A 19,867-nucleotide genomic window follows, 5' to 3' on the forward strand; every position below is an offset into this window, starting at 1 on the left:
CAATGCGTTTCACTTGGCAAAGGCGCAGTAGTGCGCCGCGCTCCTCCTCTCTCCGCCACCAAACCTTGATTAACGCGTGTGATGCCAAGTGAGACGCATCTACAGCAAACGTGGATAAATAAAAGAAAAATAAGTAACCTGCAGTTATTTTGTTTGTTTTAGAGGTTGGAAAGGACAACTTGCCTCCATCTCAAGTGAAGGACTAAGGATGCAGAGTCTAGTTATATCACCGCTTTAAAGGCTCTGACGAAAATTGACTAAAGGTATTGAGTCGAATTTTGTTAATTTAGGAAAACATTATATATATTTCTTTTTAAAAACAACAAAAAAAAACATGGATTTTTATGCGCGAAATGAGACATTTGCGTCCCCGGAGTGCGTCGGAGCGCAGACTGATGCGCTGCAGAACGGAGCGGGTAACGGGAGCTTGGAGACAGCAAACATCACCTGCGGCAATGTTTCTACACTCCTCATACCTCAGCGTGTGAGGCACAACGGTGAGCGGACACACTGAGTAAACATTTATGTTTTTATTTATTTATTGTAAAAAGTGCCAATATGACGAAATTCTGTATTGAATGTATTTCTGCTACGGAAAGGTGCTATATTACTGACTTAACAACTTGCCTCTAGCTGGTGATCACAAGGAGACAACCATTGTTGCTTTCCTTTAAAATACTCTCAGTTTTAACGTTTAAAGTTTAGTGAGGTATGAGGCTAAAATGATGAGGCTGAAAGGGCAGATTATCTCTGAATTGAAATGGGGATAAACTGACTTCACAATTTTGTATTCCTCTAATATAACTACAGATAAAATAAGACTTAAGGCTCATCATAAAACATGCAACTTTAAAAAGCAATAGTTCTCTTAACATCATTAATCATTCTATCATGAAAGCAGAATAGGCTTTTGCGGGATATGACTCGAAGGGATCTTTCAAAGTAAGCTTGTACTGTTAGGTTATTTCGTTTTACTTGAAGGGGAAACTGATAGAAAAAGGATAGAATAATAAAGCTAAACCTTTATTAATCCCCAGAATGAACATTCAGGTGTATGGTGAAATGGGAGTCAGAGAGCAGAGAGAGAGAGATAGTGTGTCACAGTCAGGAATTAAATCCTGTCCACACATGGGATTTATTAAAGAAAAATCATGTCATCTGGACTGTGACGCAAGGTCATGCTGTTGCTTCCTGCTGTTTTTATATTTAACATATGTTCCTATTTTATAATATGATGCCAAGCACTTTATTTAAACTGAAGATACAAAGATGTGTTTGGGTGTTATATGTATGGTGTACAGATTGTAAAGCCCTATAAGTCAAATGTGTGATTTGGGACTATATCAATAAAACTGACTTGATCGGACTTGAGCTAATGAACAAGAAAGAATATTGAAGTGCGTCATCTGTCTTGCAATTTCCTCTCAGTCTTATCTCCGCCTGCTATTTTATCAATCAACACTTGCTATTTTCACCCCTTAACTGTTGTTTGTTTCCATGCGTTCACAAGATCTGTGTGTGTGTCTGTGTGGACCACGTGTGTAGAAATCACTGCAGAGATTGAGCGCCTTCATTATGCGGCTGACTGTTGAGTTGACAGTTCTCCATAAGTGGGAGAAATGCAACACATTTTCACTCCATTAGCATGTTCATCTTACATCTTCTACACCTGCTAGTGGTGAGTAAATGTCGAGAATCCATCCAGGAGCAGATGAGCTTAATCAGTACGTTGGAAATTATGAACCCATTTTCGACACCTGTGACAAATGCAGATTAAGATGATCATGATCATGTCTATTGAGAAGTGCTGTAGCGCGTAAGTTAGGAGCTTTATCCATTTTTATGCTGCACCATTATGTTATTCCGCCCACTCTCTCTGTCACTCACAAACAATCCATTCTCTTCAGTTTGGCTTTACACTGCCTTATTTCTCTCTTTATAGCATTCCCACTGTATCTTCAACAGGACCAACAAAACCCTCTTCTAGAGAAAATTGAGGATGTCCGACCCTGTAAAGCCACTGTCACCCTAAATACTCACTCAATCACTGCAGTTTGATTACTTCTCCACCCCTTTCACTCTCTGTCCATCAATTTGATGCTCTGTGTTTATGGGGAAGATTGAGTTGTACGTCTGCCCTTTACAATGTCACATAGAAGCGTTTTTTTATCTGATACCACTCTCATCAGGACAACATCATTCATCTGTTCCAAAGCCAAGCAAAAATAATACGGTTTTATGATGTCACAATGCTGTTTGAAGACAAAAATAACAGCATCGTCCCATGTAACAAAGGCATAGAACAAAAACACATTGGCTATAGGTTTAGCGAATGATCATGGTGGTTTGGATTAAAATTACTACTTCGCTAAGGTTAGTGAAATGTTATTGTCATACAATCATACTCACATGGTTATGGTTAGGGCATGATCGTGGCCACACTATCGGTAGGAAATAGATATTTCCCATCTTGAAATCTGACGTTTGACTCCTCCATTCATTCCGATCTCCTTATCACTGCCCAATCCAGACCGGAAACAAGATCTGTTTAGCCCCTGTCTCCTGAGCAATGGGTTATCATGAACCTAACCATTCGAGGTCAGTGCCTAACCTCACCAATCTTCGCGTAGGCATAGAACAAATTGGCTTTTCAGTACGGATTGGGCAGTCACCGTCCTCCCTACGCATATTTGTTTGCTCTTTATCATCACCTGACTTCCTCCTTTGCTCCCAAAGAACTAATTGCATTACATTACACTTGCATGTAAACATCATCAAGTTTAAATCTGTAATGTCTTAAAGGGATTTCCAATGTATATACATCAATATAAATTTCCGAGTAGATAACAATAGGCTTAGGCTCTGAGATTACAATTTATTAAAGGAAATCCTACATCAGAAACTGGCGATGTAGAGTTTGAGATATGTTTACCAGAGACGGAGGGTCAAACATTGTGTTTGAAATATATCTGGAGCAAGTTCGTAATTTTTATGGAAGCGCAGCAGTAAATCACTGGAACACCAATTTAACAGTGTGAAATGCCCCCCATAGGTTATTGATATCTCTGTGCAACATTTAAGTGTTTACATACGTCTTTGTTAAATACTGCTTTGTGCGACCATGCGCTCACCATGGATACAGGCATCCACCCTTGACACAATGCACCAAATAAAAGCCAACACATCACAAAGCAAGGTTAATCCTTGCCCACTGAAGGGAACATATCGCTGGACCACAATGTTTTTACATCGGATGCAGCTCAGGTGTTATTTACGATATGGAAGATAAACCTGCAGACTCTCCTAAGTGCTTCATGGCACATGGTTTGACACCACTACAGACTTGATATTGGCTATGGTGACTTTAAAAGAAGCATCAGGTTTACTGCACAAGACACAGGTGAATGACATTTTTTTTAATACTGTAGAGTAAATGAAAATATTTAGTAGTTATCAAGGATACTGGCTGATTACTGGGGAATTTGTAACTATGTTTGAGGTGATGGAGGGTTATCATTTACTGCCAGGAACGAACCACCATTTTTAATTCCTAAACATAAAGCAGTCCCTCACAAAAGGAGTGAGTGAAAAAATATTAAACCCGCCACTGCTTTTCATTTCCCTCTTCACTCCTGCCACTTCTCTGGGAAATCCATCGTTCCCATTTGGGCGGATTTCACTATCTTCATTGCTCACACCTTCTCATTCTCACTGCCTGTTGAGAGCTGAAGTGTTTAATACATGCCTGCATAGTGTGGCAAGTAACTAACATGTCGTTTTGTAGTCGGACTGCTGTGACCAGGGGCTCTGCGGATTGTGTGTCTGTCAGTCAACAGAAAGTGGTTTTGTTCAGCGCCTACATCAACTGTTCTGGGGTGCAGTCGGTTAAGTGACAAGGCTTAGATGACATTTGCTATGCTGGATTAGCTGCTAGTTGTGACATTTACCAATACCTCGCTCTTACAAGCGCAGAATCAGCTTTTCCCTGATAGGTGCAGCGACATGAGGGCCAACTGGGATAGAAAGTGACACACTGCATATGTATGAGAATGAGAGGGGGAGTTATTCATAGTCAGTATAATGCCTGACATGCCAAATGAGAGAAACAGATAAAACCTTAAATATTCATGGATGGAATATGAACCCCATTATTAATTCATTCACTATTTCACTGCATATCTAATAATAGTCTCTGCCACTACAGTTAACTTTCCACTTGAATTATTTTAATGTTATTGTTCGCAGGGCATCTGTTCACCAGCCTTTCACATCCAACACTTTGTATATAACAGCAATAACAGCAATGATGTGTCCATCAAGGTAATACAAGATGTGTAAAAGCTTTAATGGAGATTACACGTGAACAGCGTAAATGAACTGTGTAAAATGTGTAACAACACGTATGTCCAATGCAGCAGACAGGCTGTGTGCATGTGATGCAACCAAATAGAGATACATTACTGAGACACTATAGGTGCAGGGAATGCTCACCAATAAAATTGCCTGGGTCCATACCTTAAAATCTGCCCTCTCCACAAGTTTGTGACATGTAACAGCAGTTTCTCAATTGAAATAGCAATTGATTACTAATGGTAAGGCAATCAGGGGTGGGACTAACACCACCATAGCCGTCAAGCTATTGTCAAGCTGTGTTGACACAAGTAGCATGTCTTCAATATTGCCTGATATTGTAATTAGATTTACTTCGCCCTTCTCCAATAAAGGGAAAATTTGCTGAGCCTCAACCAGCTCTGTATCATCAAAATGTGGGAGATACATGCAGCTGGAAAACCGTTCATCTGCACACACTGCAATGACATAAAGCTTGATTGAAAATCAAAATTTGGAGCCAGCGTCAAGTGGCCATTCTAGGAACTGCATTTTTTTGTACTTTTGCATTGGTTTCATTTTTCAGCACCGGAAGTTGACTTGATACATGCTATCCATAAAACTACTATAATAATTATTATAATTTCTCTGCCAAGTTGGCTGTAACAGGTGGTGAAACACTAAAGCTAACAGCTAAACACCACAGTAAGTGTATTTTTCATTATACACCATCAGGAGCACCTTATGCAGCACAGCTGTGCAGACCAGCGCAAATAAGAAATTCCATCAGAGCCAGAGTGAAACCACTGAACCTGAGGGAAATATCTAACTCTTTAGCTGCTAAATGCTGCATATGTTCCCCAGCTAGTCATTAAAGTCACCTGGCTGCTGTTTAGGTAGTGTGCTGTGTGTTCATCGGAACGTTGTAGCTGTAAACTACTGCCAGATGCATCTAGAAAAGATGCAAATGTGAGACAAAACAACAAGGTGCTAAAACGTACCTTCAATCAGGCTTATCTGAACCCTAATATAATATATATTATGTATTTGTTTTATGTTTTGGAGAGTAGAACTATAGAGTAGCAGAAAAAGGAGGTAGTCAAGTGAAGTATAGTTAGTACCTCCAAACTACATTACTTAAGTAAACATACTTATTCCACCACTGACACTCAATGTGTACACTGTTGTCATAAATGCTCACAACCCGGAGTAGCTTGTCTCTTTAAGAAACATTTAAAAGAACTACTATGATACACGCCACGCCACCATGCTAAACATTAAGCCTCTAGAGAAACTGCAGACCTGTCGGTATATATTATATCAACTGTACAGCTTTGTATAAAATGGAACATTCTAGCTATAGGCCTATGCCAAGAATATTCATTTCAGGATGCAAACAGTTGTAGTATCATGCATCAGTATGAATCTGGCCAGTGAGGCTGTAGAATTACAGAAAAAAAGTGCAGGATTTCATAATGCAGAATACGGTAAATCATGTAGGCACAGCATTGGTAAGCAAAGTAATTAATATAAATGCTTCCGCTCTACACATATGAGCAGGAGCAGCTTTTGGAAATGATGGCCTGAAGCAAGTGATAAATGCGCTGAGAGAATTATCAGTGTTTTTTTGCACAGCCAGTGAGCACACTGGCAAGCTAAATGGCTTCGATTAGGCAGAGGCCAGTGTAACATATTTCATTAGGTGAGAGAGGGCGAGAGACACACACACACACACACACACACACACACACACACACACACACACACACACACACACACACACACACACACACACACACACACGCAAACACACAGAGTAATAAAGAAGAGGGTTGGTTCCTCTCTCTTACCATCGTCTGTCTGCACATTTTCATTCATATGCTCATCTGATCTCATCTTCAACTGCTTATCCGGGGTCGGGTCGCAGGGGCAGCAGCTTCAGCAGGGGGCCCCAAACTTCCCTTTCCCGGGCCACATTAACCAGCTCTAACTGGGGGATCCCGAGGCGTTCCCAGGCCAGTGTGGAGATATAATCTCTCCACCTAGTCCTGGGTCTTCCCCGAGGCCTCCTCCCAGCTGGACGTGCCTGGAACACCTCCCTAGGGAGGTACCCAGGGGGCATCCTTACTAGATGCTCGAACCACCTCAACTGGCTCCTTTCAACGCAAAGGAGCAGCGGCTCTACTCCGAGTTCCTCACGGATGGCCGAACTTCTCACCCTATCTCTAAGGGAGACTCTAGCCACCCTGCTGAGAAAAACCCATTTCGGCCGCTTGTACCTGCGACCTCGTTCTTTCGGTCATGACCTAGCTTTCATGACCATAGGTGAGGGTAGGAACGAAGATTGACCGGTAGATCGAGAGCTTTGCCTTCCGGCTCAGCTCTCTTTTTTTTCGTCACAACGGTGCGGTAGAGCGACTGCAACACCGCTCCCGCTGCTCCAATTCTCCGGCCAAACGCACGCTCCATCGTCCCCTCACTCGTAGCCATGATCCCGAGGTACTTGAACTCCTTCACTTGGGGTAAGGACTCATTCCATTCGATGATGCCATCAGGACCACATCATCTGCAAACAGCAGATGTATATTCACAAACAAGCCACAATTAAAAACTTTAGTTCCTGCCATTTGCAAGCCTGTCATGGTTAAGAAACTCTGATGTTCTGTCAGCAGAACAGAACCCAGTATATTAGAGGTTACTGCTTTTTATTTGCATAGGAGTGTGTGAGACAGATGGTGAAGCCTTGTGTCATTAGATGGGAAGGCTGTAATTGTGTGCATTTCTGAGAGAGAGAGAGAGAGAGAGAGAGAGAGAGAGAAAGAGAGAGAGAGAGAGAGAGAGAGAGAGAGAAAGGACTGACTTCTGCTGACCAAGCTGAGCCTGAATCCATCGCTAAGCTTATTAAACAAAAACGTTTCAGAGTGGCTGGGTGGAGGCAAGGACATTCAATTAATTAAGTGACATTCTGTCATCCTTTACATATGAACACCATATCTGCCCATATGGAGTTCAACATTTCAAATCCTGTTTTTGATGGTCCTCTTTAACTTCACAGCAGCTCTTTTGTTGCAGTGTTCATATTTTCGCATCTCTGATACATGAATTTAACGCTGCTTTTTGCCACAGCTTATAGCCAGCTGTGCACAATTATATTTACATCCTAGGTGGATTACTATAAATCAATATGACTCAGGTTCAGGATTACTTTTAACAGACGGGACACAAGCCAAGGGAAATATGGGTATTATATTTTGTGTCTTCAATATATTCGTTGTGTTCAGAGTCAGTGAAGTGTGATCGCTATGATCTTTAAAGAATAACCTTGAGGGTGCTGATCAGCGAGAAAACATGAATCAATAACTGCAATCACCCTCTGATTCTTAACAAGTAAATGATTCAGTTGTCTTGTGGTCTAAACAAAAATCTTACAAGCTGAAAAGATGTTTTTTTTTTCAGACATTTTGACAAAAATGTCATTGGATGTGAGTTACATAGCTGTGTGGCTGGCTATGCTGCTACAGTATGTTGCTGTATTTTGACCTCAGGAGGTAAAGCGGTCATCTAGTAATCTGAATGTTCAGTCACCAGCTCCTCCTAAGAGAGTGTCGAAGTGCTCCTGATGAGCCTGATGTGTGAATGGGTGAAGCACTTTTGAGTAGTCTGTAGGCTAGAAAAGCGGTTTATAAATGCAATACATTTGCAGTGAGGGAACCTCTCTAGATGTGTTGCAGATTTCAGTTTATGTAATTTACAGTTCCAGTGCCTTCAAGGAACTGTTGGCGGTGTATTTTCAGGGGATTAGGTCTCGAGTGTGTTTGGTTGCACATGCCTATACAACTGTCCCGATAAAGTTTGGGTTTATGCATGTGATGTGTGTCCTGCGGATGTGGTGCATATGGGTGCCTCTAATCCTCAGGATACAGACGCATTAGGGGTAAAAAGTGTGAAGATAACAGCGAAAGCAGACATGTGCTTCAAGGGATATGATCCAGTGAAGCTACTAATAGCTGAGGGCACAGACACGCTTTGGGCTGTGAGCTACAGTATTTTGTACTTTGAAGAATTTTTTAAGGTGGAAAATATTAATGTTATTGCCCGAATTTGATGCACAGATAATTAATAGTGATTGGCTATGGAGGGCTGCTCAGAGAGTGAACTACAATTGCATACAAAATGATAATTGAGTTTGCCTCATTGTACTGTTTGTAAAATGTCAGAATTGGGCTACTTTTATGATAATTGGGCAGGTTCTAGGCTTTGATATTTTTTCTCACTCAAACCTGGCATCACTGGTCACAGCTAATTGGTGGCACACCATGCAGGCAGAAGCATTTATGCAACAGCTATCAAAAACAAGCTATAAGCAGGCTCATTTTGTCCCAGGCTGGTGACAGCTGAGATCTAGATGGACAAAAGTTAGTAGCAGGTAGAAGCGTGTCAATTAAGTGTGTAAATCTGTTTATAAATGTCATATTTTGTAATGTCACTATGATGGAACACCTGTGCTTGCACCCCACTCAAACCAGATTGTGCAAGTTAAATATAGACTGTAACTCTTGAGTTCAAGAAAGCTTAGCTGGACTCACCACAATCACCTTTTCTATTATGTTACTGTATTTTTTATTGAAGTGTGAAAAGGTGTGATTTTGCAAAGAAGTCAGAGTCTTTTCCCATGTTTCTGCCATTCAAGAGAGCAGTTAGTTTGTAAGCTAACAGTATTTTTTTTAGTAAAATAAAGAAATAGCACCATTTGCTGGAGGCGGTCAGGATCAATGAGGACATTATCATGTTGATCATCATGTAAAACAGAACTGCTAGTCCATTAGACAAACATGTTCACACTCTAATATATCCTCTACTCTTGTCTTTCTCTGCACCAGATGACGACCACACACTGCGGATCCTGCTCTACTCAGTCATCTTCTTCCTGAGCGTGTTTGGCAACGTGCTGATTATTGTGGTGCTGACGGTCAATAAGCGCATGCGCACAGTGACCAACACTTTCCTGTTGTCACTTGCCGTCAGTGACCTGATGATGGCCGTCTTCTGCATGCCTTTCACCCTTATCCCCAGCATCCTCAAGGACTTCATCTTTGGAGCCACCATGTGCAAGATAGTGTCCTACCTCATGGGTGAGAAACAGGGGAGTAGTGACACTCCCTGTTGCTTTTGATGGAGGTTAGAAGTAAATCTTCTGACAGGGATTTCAGTCCAGTTCTGTTCCATTATATGAAAATGTGTTTTCAGAGACATTTATAAATTCAGGATAAAATATACAAAAAGACCTGCTAAAATACACTGAAAGCACATTAAAACAGGATGCAAATAAATCACTTGGATCTTGGATCTCTGTCAGTTTCTAAATCAATGTAATGCATTTGCCATTGTAGGTCCTTGGCACAGCTTTCAGATTTAATCAGGCTTTTATGTATCAACAAGAAAGAACAAATCACCCCTACCCATGTTTATTCATTCAATATTTATTCATGCACTATCCTGATGAATTAACATGCATGCATATTTCAGAGAATTATGAAGACCCCTTACATTTATTCAAGAAAATCTACAATTAAGACTTCCATATCTCATAACTATGACTTCCCATCTTATAAGAATTATAATCAGTGCACCATTACTCACATAATAATTATGTGGCATTTTCATATTCACATAAATGTGTCATATCATTAGTATACAGTCACACAATGTGCCAGCAGCTAACTAATGAATTTATATATATTCTGGCGAGCTATGACGTAACATTTATATTAATAGCCATTTAAAAGTCATTGGGATTTGGCTTAAAGCAATTCTTACCTTTCTTGCATGTCTCTTAGCGCCTCCCTCCAAAGGCGCTGAGAGAAAGAAAATTGCAGATTACAGAAACCACCCACGGTTTAGTCTAAGATGCAAACAACAAAGGCTTACATCAACTAGTCTATGCTTGAATTCCACTATGAGAGGGCACAGAGTGGAGAAAATCATAGAAAAGGCTCAAAACCAACTTCTCAGTGAACGAATAAGACAGGTCAATTTCACTATTGAAGGGCTTAAAGAGAAAGCCCAACTATCTTAACACAACAAAAGCAAAGAAAGACAAACAAAGAAATTTCACAAATTATAATCCCGGGATATTGGCAAAAACACAGAAATACTCACTTGGAGGCAAAAAAAATGACAATCCAGTACAGGAAACACAAAACAGATGGGTTAAGAATTTGTCAGACAGAGATCTTACCCAACAAGAGAAGGAGGTCTTAGCCAAGGGCTTGAACTTTGCCATGACAACAAAAGTGGTACCCATAGGGGAGTTAATTACAGCTACAAAATCAGCTATAAAGAAAAACAACCTTACTGGAGCTGCGTTGTCTCAAGCTAAGGTCCCCCCATCTAACCTCACCACTGAGGAGAGAAAAGCAGTAGCAGCACTGAGCAAAGACCACAACATCACAATCCTTCCAGCAGACAAGGGTAGATGCACAGTTTTTCTCAATACAACTGATTACCAGGCAAAGATCTCTGCACTACTCAGTTACTCTAACACTTATGAAACTCTGAAACGAGACCCTACTGGCAGTTACAAAAAGAAGGTTATAGAGTGTCTACAGCAACTACAAAAAGAGGGAGTCATTGTCAAATCACAATATTACAGGCTCTATCCCCAGGACTCAACCCTCTGCCTATATGGACTCCCAAAAATACATAAAGAAGGGGCCTCGCTCAGGCCCATTGTCAGCAGCATAAACTCGGTCACTTACAACATTGCCAAGCACGTTGTCAATATCCTGGCAAACCCCAAACCACATCTAAAACTCCATAGACTTTGTGAACAAAGTCTGAGACTTAAAAATGGATCTAGATGAAACCATGGTATCCTACGACGTGACTTCCTTGTTCACCTGCATTTCAACCATGGAGGCTTTGGCCACATTAAGAGAGCGGCTCACACAAGACAACTCCTTACACAACCGAACAAATCTCAAACCAGACCACATTTGCCAACTTCTGGATTTGTGCCTGAATACTACATATTTCCAGTTTAATGGCACTTTTTACAGACAAAAACACGGCTGTGCCATGGGTTCACCAGTATCCCCTATTGTGGCAAATCTATACATGGGGGAAGTAGAAGGCAAGGCTTTGAACTCCTTCAAAGGAGTAATCCTAAGCCATTAGTTCAGATATGTGGACGACACATGGGTTAAAATCAAATCCAATGACAGAATTTACAGAATAACAGGAGCTTCCACATTGGGGTATACAAAAAACCCACTCACACAGATCAATATCTACTGTTTGACTTTCACCACCCCCTGGAACACAAGCTTGGAGTTATCAGAACACTGCCTTAGAGAGCTGATAACGTACCCACCAGCTGACAGGCCCAGGGGGAAGAACGCAAGTACCTGAGAGGCGCCCTCACAACTTGTGGCTACCCCAGCTGGACCTTTGTGAAAATGGTAGCTGCTTCAAGAAAGAAAACCAATGTAGTTGAGAAAGAAAGAGAAAACAAGAGAAACAACATAGTCATTTCGTATGTGGCTGGGGTAGCAGATAAACTCAGGAGGATCTTCAACAAACACTGCATCCCTGTGTATTTCAAACCCAGTAACACAGTCGAGTACATCCCAAGGACAGAACACCACACACCCAGCAATCTGGTTTATGCTGTCCAATGCAACAAGGAATGCAAAGATCTCTATATTGGAAAAACAAAACAACCACTGCATAAATGCATGGCCCAACACAGGAGAGCTAACTCCTCATATCTGGACCCTGCTGTCCACTTACATCTCAAGGAGAAAGCCCACTCATTTGATGACAACAGTGTCCACATCCTGGACAGAGAGGACAGATGGTTTGAAAGAGGAGTAAAACAAGCCATCAATGCAAAAGTAGAGAAACCATCGCTTACCAGAGGAGGAGGTCTGAGACACCACTTATCTCCAATTTACAATGCTGCCCTTTCATCCCTTCCCAGGAGATTCAACAATCTAACCTCAAAGAACAACTGTTCACAAAAGCCTCCTGTGACTCCAACGACTGTTGTTAAGACTCAATAGAGCACTAACGAGGTCGAAACTTACTTCCCACCAACGACTGTCACTCTAACGACGGTCGTTGGCACTTGGAGCACAAAGGGTTCCAGTGACATCATCGGCCTTGTGAGAGGTTAAATACCTGGATCTCCACACCAGTTAGTTGGACCAGTCCCAGCCTGGTCAAATGTGTACATGAGCTGATGAAGCCTATTGGATGAGAGGTGAGACGTCTCTTTGGACAAATAACCATGTCCAGTTGCTTTTGGCTGAAAATGCTTTGGGGATAACGATGACCTGAACAAATGAGAACATTCACAAGCGTATAGGAAGCATTGCATTAAGGAAAAAGGAGAACATGCAATCTTCTCATGTACAGACATTAATTCCACAACTGGTAAAGACACAACTTCTTGGCATACTAAAACATCAAGTGTCTTTTAGTTTTTGGTGAATCAATATGGAGCTTCCATGTTTCTTTTGTATTACTTTCATCAGTTTTCAAACAAAAATCCCAGTACAAACCTGAAAAAACTGAATCATTGTCTACTTAATTTTCGTGTGTAATTTTCCAAATTACATTTCAATCTGATTATTGTGCTTATCCCAAAATGCCTTGAGAAAAGGCTGACTGGCATGCAATATAAAATGAAAAGAGGGCTACAGCAGCTGGTGGGTCCTCTGCAGCCCATTGATTTACTACTTCAATAAAACTCATTCAGATGCACCCCCTGTATTGATTTTTTTTATTTGTCATCCTGAATTGCAACCACCAGGGGAAACAAGCAGAACTCAGGAAGTTAACAGGTTCTCTGCCCTCTTGTCCATCATTTTACAAAAGGTATAGATTACTATTGAACAGTATCACAGACCATTTTCAATATATCCCCATTTGTTGGAGGTTCTTTGATGAGTTTAAGTAAGAAAAGGGTAATTTTCCTAGTTCAAATCAAGGAAAATACCCTGCCTGATAAGTTCTCTTCTTCTTTATCTTCTTCTTAAAGTACAAAGATAATCGATGATGTCAGAGACAGAGAAAGTGACAACAAAATGTTTCCAATTGAGTAAAAGTTAAGAGACAAATAAAAATAACAAGAAAAGGAATATTGTGTTGACCCGGAATACAAAAGGTGGATTAAATAAAGCAGATGGCCTACTGTTGAAGAGCCATCATCTTCATGCACAGTGGACAAACCCAGAGCTGATTGTTCTTTGCTTCAATAGGATCTGCTCTAAAGCTATCAACCATCAGACACAATGTAGTATACCCCTGGATCCTCTCTCTCTCTCTCTCTCTCTCTCTCTCTCTCTCTCTCTCTCTCTCTCTCTCTCTAACACACACACACACACACACACACACACACACACACACCGAACACACACACACACACAGAGTGGAGACGGATAAGAGAGGTAAAGAGTAATTTCCCGTCTTGCCCTCTCAGTAGGGAGATGGCGGATAACATCAGTGGTCTAGGCCAATGTGATTTCTTCTACCAAGACTTAGATAACCGTCCCCATCTCCCATCTCGCGCTATATTCATATGCAAGCACAATTTCACAGAGGGACACATTTTGTTCTAAGTTATTATTGCAGATATTCTGCGTACATCTACAAACATGTTTTTGTTATTTTTTATCACGGGCTGAAGCTCTATTCTGAGCACATAGCGGTAATTACTATTTTTTTATCAAAATAAAAGATAGCATGTTTGTTTACTTACTTTTTAAACAATCTGTTTTATTTTGCTACAGGAATATCAGTGAGCATCTCCACATTTAGCCTGGTTGCCATAGCGATCGAGCGCTACAGCGCCATCTGTAACCCTCTGAAGTCAAGGGTCTGGCAGACCCGCTCCCATGCCTATCGGGTGATTGCTGCTACGTGGGTGCTAGCCTTCATCATCATGATCCCCTATCCAATCATCAGTCACTTGGAGTATTTTCAACGTCCCGACAACACCACTGCTCACCAATGTCGCCACAAGTGGCCCCTCGCAGAGGCGGAGCAGGCCTGGTGAGTGTTAGGGTTTGAGATTGTGTGCCCTTTTAGCAATTCCAATTCTTTAACACAGTGTTACGACTATGCTCAGATTGACAGTGCTTACCTGCAACCATGGGAAAACAATCTTCTGCTTTTTTCATCCATGCATTCATCCATCTTATGTATGTACTGTATGACCTGGATACCAGATCCCAAAATGGTGTCTAATTAATTCAGCGAGAATTGTTCACCTGGCATATATGCCTTTCTAGGCTTCCAGTAAATGCAGCAGTAGTGTTTCTCCCGCTGGCCCCGCCTGCAAGTTCCTCTTTGGGTCATAGACTTGATGTCACAAGCTCGGGGAAAGCTCTACAAAAACTCAAAATGTCTGAAAGGCTGAGTGGCAGCGCCATATCCAGGTCTTATAATGCATCCATGATCTATCTATGGTTTGCTAACATTAGCCTACATAAGCTGAAGGTCCACATACCACATAAAGTAAGGCTATATAGAGACAAAAACCTTGAACAGACATTTGAACATGTGTTGAACATAGTTTCAATTTAATGGTATATTAGTTTATTTCTGGATATTAAAGTCCCCCTCCACTCAGAAATGTGTTTTTCTTATGTTTATGTCCTCCAATATATCTGAAATTGACTATACTGACTTGTATCTGTGCAAAGTTTGTAACTAGAGAGGTGTTTTCATTTTCCTCTCCTGAAGGAGAAGATGTCTGTGCACTTCTCTAAAATTGAGATTCAGACGCAAGCAATAGGTAGATACATCAGTAATCCAAAAACCAATCCTCACGAATTTGTGAAAAAATATTTGACCGGGCTACGAGTTTGACACAAAACTGGCAAATGAACCTGAAACGTCCATCTCAGAGTGGACTACCAATACAGAGAGCAGAACACAAACTGCCATCATAGCTGTCAGCCACTGACAGTTACAAGCTAACAAGCTAACAAACAACAGAAACAAATAAAAGATGCTAAGTACACTTACTATTCTGATATGTCTGTTTTAGACTACTAACATTCTGTCCAGCTCCATGTCCGTCCATCCACTTACAGGGCTTCACTAGTCCCCCCAGCCATACTGCAAGATGGCCATCTGCCATCATGAGCAGGAGGGGGCAGTGCTAGGGCAGATCCAGAATTTCTCAATGAGAAAGAAAGATTATGTGCTTCCAGCCCCTTCTCTGAGTTGTTGTTTATTTTACTTTCTATGGAGAGAAACCATGTTAAACCTAATATTAGTCAATATTAGTTTAATAATATTAGTCAACAATAGAGTGCCTTATGCATATGCTACATTGAATATTACAATGTATGGTGCTAGACAGAAAAGTCTGACCTCTTGGAGGCAGCATCATTTGTCATTGATCCTCTGGAAGGACATATAAGGACATATCCAATTCCCAGATAAAGGTACAATCAGTTGGTAATGAATACTACGGGCAATTATTTTTCACTCTCTACAGGGTGATCTGCCATCAGGGATAGACAAATCTCATTGAAAGCACAACATCAGTACAAGTACAAATAGACATTAGTGAACATGTCCGAAACCACATACTGTAGGCTACATGCACAGTTTATTCAGTGTCCATTACACCACAATGATTTTTCTTAAGGTGTTTCCATTTCTAAATTATCTTTTTATAATGAGCAAAAGGATCAATTCAAACACATTGACTTAAATGTTACACACACTCAATGTTGTCGTTCATCAGATACATTTCCAGTCATCTAGCACACAGCAGCACATGAAATACAACTTAACATAAAACTTGCACTCATCCATCTTGGTTGTCATCTGGACAATGTGCTGTTTTGGATCAAATAAACTTTGGATGACCTACATCTGTGTGTGTGTATGGGTGTGTACTTTCAAAAAGGCACACTACATTAAAACATCTCATTTACTTCCATGTTTGGAAGCCTGTTTTTTGCATATCTGGCTTTCTGTCTGTTGGGTGTTTTTTTTGTGGCAACATTAGGGCAGATGAACAGACGGTTATTTCAGTGTGTTTTGGTTTTGGAACAGGCTTTGGGGTAATTTCAGTCAAATCTTTGCAGATCTCTGTGTGTATTTTTTTTAATACATTTACAGATGTTCTCAAGGTATTTACAGATTATGTGAATACTAACCGTCTTGATAAAAGAGTGCTTTTTAATTCATTTTTTATTGTTTTGCGGGGCAAATAATGTCTTTATTAACACACATTAACTCACATCAAAATGTTACATAACTACGTTGGCCCAGAGTGGGAAATGTAGTAGTTTCACAGTAACAGCTCTAAAATTGTGAGATTTTAACATTTCTTTTTTATTAATCCCTGGGCTTGCATCCACATCATGTGACTGTCCAACCTGGAGGGAGGGAGTGAGACAACTCCGTCCAGGTTCACTTGAGTAATAACATTTAGAATTGGTGTTCATGGTCAGCATCTTTTGGCTCCAGTGTGAATTATTTACTGTCCAGGACACGGGAAATGACTTATTGTACAATGCAATAAAAATATAAACATGTTATTTTAAATGAAAATCAAAAATATACACATTTTTAATTTTGATTCACATTACACAAGCTGAGCAAGGGTGTATGGCATTTCTGGCTACAATTTTTCCTTTAAAATAGGAAGAGACGGGTTACAAATCTCTTATTTTGGAGTACTGGGGATATCCTCAGAACAGTACATTTTGCTGATTGACATGCTGCCAGTTTTTTTTTATTTTTCTGAAAACATCAACAAGAAACAAAAGAATGCAAACTAACAATGTTTCGCTCAATGACTTGAATGTACAGGTAATGGTTATACATTAATAAATGAGTGGTACAAAGTGAGGCTACATGAATGCCCGAATGCATGAACATTGGGATCTTTACGTCTCTCATGTGTCTTTTTTAGGTACATTCTTCTGCTGCTTGTGCTGTTTGCAATCCCAGGGTTGGTGATGATTGTTGCCTATGGACTGATCTCCAGGGAACTTTATAGAGGCATCCAGTTTGAGATGGGCCACAAAAAAGACTCTACTGGTGAGACCATGTACAATACAACATACAGAAAATAGTAGGGTAAAGCTTTAGGTGATGTCACAGAGGGCGAATTGGCTCACAGACAGCAGCCAATGAATTCATCTTAAAGTACATAATCAAAGATAAGCGTATCATCCAGGATAGTTATTAATTATTTTTGTAGTAAAGGGGTGGGTCAATCTATGTGAACTGATATGATCCCCATCATCAGAGGAAAGAAAGAATGTAATGATGTTCGGAAACAGAAATAATTTTCAACATTTCAGAAAATATTGTAAGATTTGGACTGCATTAAAATGTGAGGGGTGCTCATGAAAGAACTGTACATGTTAAAACTGTAATAGATAATTGCATTAGATTAAAATAACTCTAGGAATCCCCACAGGGGAGTTTGATCACCCATGCACAGTGACAAAAACAAAAGAGACACAAATCAGAAAACAAGCAGTCCATCTCTGACTTTAATCAGGTTTTGATTGCAATGTCATTGAAAATGACTGATTTAGTCAAACTGTGTATCTTGATAAATGTCATCACACTATATCCAGCACCCACCAACCAGACTCTAATGGTAGCATTAGACATTTTTATTTATATATGTGAATAATGAGAAATTTAATTTTAATCACAACGTTTTCATTAGCACTACAATCATTGTAATGTGTTCAGGTTAAGTGGAACATAACCTTTTGTGGGCATGTGAGAGTGGGTCTGGGATGATAGCAGCATGGAGTGTATTTGTCAGTCCTCCATTAGAGGATGGAATTGGCTAGCAGCTGCGGGCCTGGACATCACCATCTGTTTGTTCTCAGTCAGAAAGAGGTTGAGAGATGTAGCGCATGGGATCGAAACACAGGAAATAAGGATAAAGAACTTCTAAAATAACCTCTTGGAAAATGTGTTTGCTTTAATAATCCAGGACTGGTTTCCTACCAGTTCCAGCTTGTATATGCCTGCTTACTTCTCTTATTACAGCATTGAGTGGACTTTGTCCTTTTTTATTCATCAATAAATTGCATTATCCCTCTGATGGATCGTGGCTCAGCAAGAATTGCTATTCATTCTTCTTTCCAATAAGGTCAGCTGCTGCTCTTTAAAGAGCTATGGTTCACTCAAGTGAAACCTTACAAATGGGTGCATGCAACTCACAGAGTTGTGGTGCTTTGCCTTATTTGTCTTTATTTATTTTTTTTTATTAACTGGCTGCAGAGCAGTCATAATTTCCCATGTCAATATATTTTTAATCATATGCCAGAAATATTCCTTAAACAAATGAAAAATACTCTATTAAAAGGGAACTTTACGAGATAAAATAGTATTTATACTTTACGTATTGAGTATCTTTTCTTCATCAATGTCTGCAAAGCACAGTAAAAGCATACAATCTCACAAAATGGAAACATTATTTGCATATTAGGGATAAAGTTTTACACAAACATTTTCTTTTTTTTACACTGCTCTCTCATACAGATGCGAAGAATGGACTGACCTCTACTGTGTCTAGTGGCAGTGATGATGGAGATGGTTGCTATGTTAATGTTGCCCAGAGGCCGCACTCAATGGAGATGTCCACCATGGCTGCATCCAGCAGGGCAGTCAAGGCAGAAAGACCACGCAGCAACACATCTGAGGCCAAGCTGGAGGCCAAGAAACGAGTAATTCGCATGCTGGTGGTTATAGTTGTCCTGTTCTTTCTCTGCTGGATGCCTATATACTGTGTCAACACCTGGAGGGCTTTCGATGACATCTCTGCTATACATGCCCTCTCAGGGGCACCTATTGCTTTCATCCATTTGTTGTGCTACACCTCTGCCTGCGTCAACCCGATTATTTACTGCTTCATGAACACACGTTTCCGCAAAGCTCTGCTCACCACTTTCTCGTGCTGTGCTGCACCTTGCCATCATCATCGCCGTCGCCGTCGTGGGCTGCGGGACGAGGAAGATGTTATGGCAACGGGAGCATCCATCTCCAAGTTCAGTTACACTACAGTCAGCACCATGGGAACCTGCTGAGGCAGACGGATGAAGGCACAATCCAGAAGAAACAGTTACTACGGCAACACAGCACCCCACATCCTTTGTCTTTCAGCCAATTCTGTACTTATAAGAAGAGTAATGTGGAGTGGAAAAAAAGGCCATATAGTGTAGCAGTATATACGTTTCACCAATGGCTGTGAGTAAAGTTATTTAGTCTTACAGTGTAAATACCTCCATAGCTATATTAAAAAAAAGCACAAAAGAAACAGAGTGTACAGTTATCTCGTGCCACAGTGGGCTAAGGCAAACTGTTTGCTTAGGTGTTTACTGTGGTGTGTGTGTGTGTGTGTGCATGTGTGTGTGTGTGTGTGTGTGTGTGTGTGTGTGTGTGTGTGTGTGTGTGTGTGTGTGTGTGTGTGTGTGTGAGAGAGAGAGAGAGAAAGAGAGAGAGTGTGTAATAGTAGTAGTGGGCTGTATGATATGTGAGG

General features: G+C 40.7%; 1 protein-coding gene across 1 annotated transcript; it reads left to right on the forward strand.

The window, feature by feature from the left end:
- Window positions 1-334: 334 nt before the first annotated feature.
- On the forward strand, window positions 335-19,415 carry cckbrb (cholecystokinin B receptor b; the record flags this gene model as incomplete). The annotated part of the gene is made up of 5 exons (XM_083921209.1): window positions 335-497; window positions 9,210-9,461; window positions 14,124-14,385; window positions 17,273-17,400; window positions 18,871-19,415. The coding sequence occupies 5 exons, from the start codon at window positions 335-337 to the stop codon at window positions 19,413-19,415; spliced, it is 1,350 nt and encodes a 449-aa protein (XP_083777335.1).
- Between the last annotated feature and the right edge of the window lie 452 nt (window positions 19,416-19,867).

Source organism: Echiichthys vipera (assembly GCF_963691815.1).
Source record: "Echiichthys vipera genome assembly, chromosome: 10".
Classification (NCBI taxonomy): Eukaryota; Metazoa; Chordata; class Actinopteri; order Perciformes; family Trachinidae; genus Echiichthys; species Echiichthys vipera.